General features: G+C 48.4%; 1 protein-coding gene across 1 annotated transcript in view; it reads left to right on the forward strand.

The window, feature by feature from the left end:
- CATSPER4 (cation channel sperm associated 4) overlaps window positions 1–5,952 on the forward strand; it is a 13,749-nt gene extending 7,797 nt beyond the window's left edge. Inside the window, exons 6-12 of the mRNA XM_039854825.1 lie at window positions 1,612–1,709; window positions 1,860–1,980; window positions 2,188–2,321; window positions 3,657–3,828; window positions 4,589–4,800; window positions 5,118–5,283; window positions 5,899–5,952. Coding sequence (XP_039710759.1) covers window positions 1,612–1,709; window positions 1,860–1,980; window positions 2,188–2,321; window positions 3,657–3,828; window positions 4,589–4,800; window positions 5,118–5,283; window positions 5,899–5,952 — 957 coding nt within the window. The remainder of the gene's footprint in view (window positions 1–1,611; window positions 1,710–1,859; window positions 1,981–2,187; window positions 2,322–3,656; window positions 3,829–4,588; window positions 4,801–5,117; window positions 5,284–5,898) is intronic.
- The last annotated feature ends 1,208 nt before the right edge of the window (window positions 5,953–7,160 follow it).

A 7,160-nucleotide genomic window follows, 5' to 3' on the forward strand; every position in this document is an offset into this window, starting at 1 on the left:
TCACTGCTACTTCTCACTTCCACACCCTTGTCCACACTGACCCCTAGTTTACATAAGCTCCCTGCCACTTACTTACTTGCTTTACTTCTACTTACAGCTTAAGATTCATTCAGATGTCCTCTCGTCCAGGAAGTCGTCCTGTCTCTCCCAGGCTAGGTTACATGTTGCTCTGTGTCTTCCTAATACTATGTACTTATCTCTCTTACCTTGAGTTAAAATTTACTGCCTGATGACCTTTTTCAAAATAAAATAATCTGTAAGCCCAGCAGGGCAGAAATCCTGTATCTTCAGAATCCAGTTCAGGGTCTGGCATATAGTAGAGCTTACTACTGGATGGATAGAGGGATGGATCCATAGACAGGTAGACTTGTGTCTCCTTGTATATGTGTAGACACAGATACTCTGAATGTGGGACACCCACCAGGAGAGTTTGTGTTTATTGGACTGCTCAATAAATTTAAGAACATTTTTTTCATTTAAAAAGTTTTATTTTTGAATATTTAATACAGATACATGTTGGTCAAAACTATACTGAAAAGTACACACAGAGTTCTAGCTTTCACTCCTTCCTTTCATCCCTTTCTCCCCACCCCAACCCTCTCTAGATAATCTTTGTATATTTATAGTCACTTGTTTATCCTCCCAGTGTTTATTTTGCAATCATAAGCAAATGTGTATATATTTTTAGTCCTTCCTTTTCTAACAGTAGCATGCTATAAACACTGTTCTGCACTTTGCTTTTGTCACTTAACGGATCTCGGCAAACTTTCTGTGTTAGTACATGGAGATGTTTTCATTTTTCTTTTTATGGCTACACAGTCCTCCATTGAAATGATTGTGTCATAATTTATTCAACCTGGGTCCAATGGCTAGACACTTCGGTTGTTTTCAACCTTATACAAATATCATTTTGTGCTTGTATCAGAGTTTCTGTGGGTCAGATTTCTAGAAGTGGGATCACTAGTCAAAAGGTAAATGCTTCTCTTATTTGTTAGAGCAAATTCCCCTCTTTGGGGGTTGTGCTTGAATTTTTCATATATGTGACCTTCCTTCCCCCATTCCCACACCTTCCCCCATCCCCACTTCTAGATGAGTTTGTCCCTTATTAGATAAAGGACTTGTAAAAATTTTCTGTTTCTCTTGTACAGTGAGAGCTAGTTTACCTCCGAACTGGCTACTGAAGCAATGGTATTTAATGTTTGTATTAGTATTTTTTTTTAAATTTTCTTATTAATTGGAATGTGTGTCATACAAAAGCTGGAGCATCCAAACTCTCGTGTCACTTAACTGTAGGACAAGGCCATTTTCAGCACTGCCTTAGTCAAGGTGGATGCTCAGTTTAGGAGTTAGCTATATGTATGTGAATCTCTACCGTGTGTCTCTGAGACTGCACTTGGCTATTAACACATGTATGAGACAGTGAGTGCATGTATGTTGGGTGGCATGTTTTGGGGGCAGCAGGATGAGTAAACAGCAGTGGATAGCAGATGACTGACCCTGCTGTGAGAAGAACCTTGAGCCCCCATCCTTAGGGTATGGGGACACCAGACCCAGGATGTCCCCATGGGCTGGGCCTGACAGACCCCGCTGGGGCTGGCCCCGCCTCCCCAGGACGGCTGGAACATCCTCAACTTCCTTATCATCTTTATCTTGCTTCTGGGGTTCTTCATTAATGAACTCAACATCATCTCTATCACCTACACCCTCAGGTGAGCTTGGAATTTTGGGGAAAAGAGGGGACCCTGGGAAAGGGGGGGTATTATTAGCTGGGGATTAGTTCTGCCTGTGTGGGTTGGGTGGCAATGAGGAGGAGGGGTCTGGGAAGGGCCAAGGGGCACCCCTGAGAGGCTCTCCCACAGGGTGCTTCGTCTAGTGCATGTGTGCATGGCAGTGGAGCCCCTGGCCCGGATCATCCGTGTCATCCTGCAGTCGGTGCCCGACATGACCAATATCATGGCCCTCATCCTCTTCTTTATGCTGGTCAGTGCCCTCCCTCACCCCCAGCTGCTGCCCTTCCCTGAACAGGCCCAGGGTCTTTGGGAATATAGGGGTGTCTGGAGAAGAGGAGAGACCTATGGGCCTGAATCCCTGTGATTCCCTTGGCAACATTCATTTGCATGGCATTTGCATGTCCTGTCTCCAAGGCTCTTGGGTGAAGTCAAGGTGGGTCTTTGGTCTCTCTGACAGATGTTCTCCGTGTTTGGGGTCACTCTCTTTGGTGCATTTGTGCCCACGCATTTCCAGAACATACAGGTTGCCCTGTACACCCTCTTCATCTGCATCACCCAGGATGGCTGGGTGGACATCTACGATAACTTTCAGTGAGTCCCCGTGGGGCTTCTGGGCCCCTAGCCCAGCCAAGCAAGGCAGGGGCTGGGCTCCCATGCAGCAAAATACTGACTGGGGAGGGAAAAGGGCTCTGGGTGGGAGTGGAGCTCAGGGGCTGGGGATGAGGATGGCCTAGCAGGAAGAGGGTACCTGGGGCTTTACACTGGAGGAAGGGAGACCCCTAGGGCTGGGACCTCTGGGTTTGTGGGCTACTTGAAGCCTTGTCTCCCTTGAAACTCCACCACAGTACCACCACAGGCCTATTCATGGAAATTTCTCTCATCATGCTAAACAGTTGGATAGCCAGACCTTGGGCAAGGGAGCCATCTGTGGTTGCACTAGGTCTCAGGGCAGCCTTCCAGTCCACACTGGAGACCACCAAGCCTAGACCTCTAGGAACTTAGGGTCTCATTTCATTTATTCTAAGACCCACTGACCAAGGTCATTTTTGGTCCTAGATGGCTGCCTGGGTTCTGTTCTTTACCTCTTGCCCATTAAATCTAAACCCTATTTGTTTCCAGTCCACTCCAGAGAGTGAGTCCCCCTGACTGAGTTCTTTTTATCCCCTTTATGTGAGAGTAGAAGCCCAGTTGGTAAAGGGCTTCTGCTGTCATTATCCATTATGATGTAGGTAGTGGAGAAACCATAGAGTGCCCAACAAAGGTGGACTGGACTTTTGAGTCTTTGCTCCACCACACTAGCCATGCAACCTTGTGTAAATTACTTTATCTCTTTTCTAAGCCTCAGTTTTCTCATCCATCAATTGGGGATTATAACACAATATTAACTGTGTCATGGGTTGCTGTGAAGATCAATAGAGAAAATCTATATAAATCTCTTAGCATAGAGCTTGACACAGTTTACACACACACACACACACACACACACACGCAGTGAGAGAGAGAGAGAAAGAGAGAGAACTATTATTTGGTAAAATATTTTGTGGGAGATTTATAACAGGTATTAAGAGTGGGTGAGGTTTGTCTCCTATATATTTTTCTTCTGATCTTTCTATAATGAGCTTGAATTACTTTTTATAATAAGAAAAACATGAATAAAGAATATAGTCAATAGATTAAATTCGATAATGCTGATGTACAAATCCCTACCTTGCAGAGTTGGCTTGAGTACCCCACTGTTTGGCAGTACAGCAGGTGCTCAGTAAGAGCAGCTGCTGTGACAATTAGGAATAGGCATTAGATCTGCATAACAGCAGTGAGGCAGCAAAAGTCCCAGTAGGCCTTGAGATAATTTCCCCATTTCATAGATGAGGAAACTGAGGCTCAAAGGGCCAGGGCGGTGATAGGGCCCCTGCCTGCCATCTCCAGGATAGAGACGAGGGAGTACACAATGGAGATTTGGGGTGCCCTCTACTTTGTCATCTTCATCACCATCGGTGCCTTCATTGGCATCAACCTGTTGGTCGTCGTGGTGACCACCAACCTGGAGCAAATGATGAAAGCAGAGCAGGGGCAACAGATTCAAGTACAGTTCAGTGAGGTGAGTGAGATGGGGAGGGCAGAGGGAGGAAAGAGGGAGTGTGTGTGAGTGCTGATTTGAAAATGTGTGTATGTGTGTGTGCTCACACACTCAAGGGCCTGGAGAAAGCCAGGCCAGAGACTTGGAGGCAGCATCTCCCACCTTGCGAGCCGACTCAACAATTGGGGCTTCCGAGGGGTGTGAATATCCTAAATGTCTTGTTTCTATGGCAGATCAAAACTAGGCATCTGGATGACCTTAGGGCATTTAACCAATCTAAGCCTTGATTTCTTCTTAAAATGGAAATCATGATAGTACTTACCTCATAGGGCTGTTATGAGAACTACATGGGTAAATGAAGAGTACTTGACACATACTAAGAACTCAATAAATGTTAGCTACGGTGTTATTAATTCAGGGGTAGAACTTCCAAAATTTTGGGGAGATGGAGGAGGGAGTAGTTCTCAAAGTGTTGAGGGCTGTGGGCTGTGACTTGAGGATAGATTTGGCTTTAGAAGTATGTCAGGTAGAATTTACCAGAAGTGAAAATGGCGGCAAGGGTGGGGGGTTAGGGAGCTAAGTTTTAAAGAGGGGTAAAAATTTCCAGAGAGTTGAGCTCCTGCAGCAAAGTAAGGAGGCTAAGATTGGCTGGTGATTAAATGAGGGGCATAAGAACCCTGGTACCCTAAGAAACTCACCCTCCCTGAAGCCAAGCAGGAAGGGGTTGAGGAAGGGCATGCTAGCTAAGCTTTCTGTTCCCTCTCCATTTCCACTTCCCCAGACAGGTGACGAGGAGGAGTACTATGATAACGAGCTGCCACTGGTGCACTGTGCAGTGGCCCGCTTGGAGATGTCTGGCCTGCCCCAGGAACCGCTTATGGGGGGCCCCCTGTCGAACCTCTCGGAAAACACATGTGACAACTTTTGCTTGGTGCTCGAGGCAATACAGGAAAACTTAATGCAGTACAAGGAGATACGAGATGAACTCAACAGGTAGAGTGGGTACGGGAGGTACTCTCGAGTCCCGTAAGTTAGGACTGAGCGGAGCCTCAGATTCTTCTGGCCTCATGTCTTCACCATTTTATAATGTGGACCCTGAGGCCCAGAGAGGTTAAATGACTTGCCCAGGGCCCCCCCAGCTTGTTGGTAGAGGAGCTGGGATCCAGACCTTCCAGTTTTGAGCACACATCTCTGTCTGGGTTTCTATCAGAGTGAGGGGACAGGATGAAGCGGGTGGACACCAGGGAAGAAGTTCGGAGAGCTGCCGCCTTCTTCCCCACCCTGGAATGCACTCACTCCTTCACCCCCAGAATAGTGGAGGAGGTGCGCTCCATCCGCTTCAACCAGGAGCAGGAGGAGGAGATATTGCACAAACAGATGTCGATGAGCCTGTCGACTGAGAGCAGATCCTCCTTGGACCTGCGTGAGATGGCTTGCCAGCAAGACTTGATCACTGCACTCATCAGCATGGATAAGGTGCAGCTTCCTTCTCCGATCCAATCTATGCTCACCCCGCCACCCCGCCCAGTCCAGCCTCTGCCGCATTGGTCAAGGTTTCTGTCTCTTTCAAGATCTGGTCTGCCCTCTAGACTTCCACACAGTCCAGCAGTTACCACCAATCTGCCAATCGAGTTATGGTCCTTCTCTGAGAGACTCCGCTCCATCAGGCCTCACCCATTGAGCCAATGCCACACTAGTGCCCTCAAACCTACCCTTTCTTAGTATGGCTTGAGCCAGCTCAGTTCCTGCTTAGTGGCAGATACTTAGGCCCACTGATGGCAAAAGATCCCTGGGTCCTGTCAAGGGTACATAAGAAGCCTAAGGGAGGAGGCTTCTGGGGGGAAAAAGGCACACACTTATATTAGTTTCCTCTTCCCACACCATCTGACTGGGCTAGAATGACCTGGAGCCTGTGAATGTCCACAGCCTAGGCTCCCAAGTTCAGAGAGGATTCTAGGCAAGCTAGAGTTAGGCATCTGAAGCACTTCCATGGGAGGCCTGGATGGGGCCCTGTTGAAGTTGGAGAAGAGAATAAGGAAGAGTCTGCCACGTCAGGGTAGGGTATTGACAAGAAGACGTCTCTGTTTGCAGGTTCATGACTCTAACACAAATATACTCCTTAACAAGCACAAGACCAGCCGCTGAGAGGGCAGGACCGGAGCCAAGGGGCCTGCACACACACACACCCAGCTGCTGCAGCTTCCTGCATCCCTAGCATGACTTGGCTCAGCCTGGCCTGAGCCAATCTTCTCCCTTGCACCTGGGCAGATGCCTGGTGCTGTGGAGGTGGCAGCCATCTCTAGGGCCTGTGCCTGCGAGCCCCAGGTCCAGAGGTGCCAGGATGGAACAGGATGCTGGATGAGAGTGGGAGCCCTACAGCAAGGATAAGCACAGAGGAGGTGCTGGCTAAGGCAGCCAGGATTTGGCCTAAGGAAGGGCATCCCTGGCCCCCTGCTCTAGACCAGAGCTAGATGGGGCCTAAGTGGGCCCAAGCACCGAGAGAAGAAAGGCGAGGCCAGTGGGGCCGGGCATCTGTGTATTGACAATAAAGTTTTGTGTCGAGATCAATGCGTCTGACAGATGGATACCCAACCCCTTAGGGCAACCTTGCCCCAGGTCCGATGGGCAAGACAGATCTTACCCCACAAAAGCCTGATTGTTTGATGGGAGAGTCAGTCTATGGGAGAGAGAATCTGCACCCAGAACATTTCTGACTTAATCATATAGATTAATCTCTACTCTTAGGGTCCTAAATTTTGGAGGTAAAAGTCTGGTCCTCATGGAAACCCCTGTCTGATGCAGGAGATAGCCCTACCCTTTCTCTTTGTCTGAAGGTGAAGGAGACTGATCCTCATTCTGGGGAGCCCTTGTCTGATGTGGCTTTCTGTACCAAGTTGTGCAGATACAAGAAGCCCCATCCTGGGGCAAGGAAGAATGTCTGAACCAAGTGTGGGTCCTGGCAGGCTTTCTGGAAGAGAGGAGCACTGAAGCTTACTGGAAGACAGTGAGAAGAGTTTGTGGGTCGGGTTAATGAAATCTGGAGGGGAACTTGTGACTTGCGAGGCCCCTTTGAGACTTTCACAACAAACACCATTGAGAGCCACGGCAGTTTCAGGAGTTAGGCAATGCAGAGAGTCTGAGAAAGCTGTGGTAGTCATGGGCAATAGGAAGAACTGCCTTGGAGGATAGGAGACCTGGATTCTGGTCCTCAGGCAAGTCACTGGGCCTCATTTTCCCCATCTATGCAATAGGGAATGGATGAGGTTGATCTCCAGCTCTGAAATCAAATGGCCAGGGAGTTGGGAGACTGATGAGATCAGCCATGTCACTGAGACTCAGGTTTCGTGGTGTTG

Source organism: Pteropus medius, unplaced genomic scaffold (genome assembly GCF_902729225.1).
Source record: "Pteropus medius unplaced genomic scaffold, Ma_sr-lr_union100, whole genome shotgun sequence".
Taxonomy (NCBI): Eukaryota; Metazoa; Chordata; class Mammalia; order Chiroptera; family Pteropodidae; genus Pteropus; species Pteropus medius.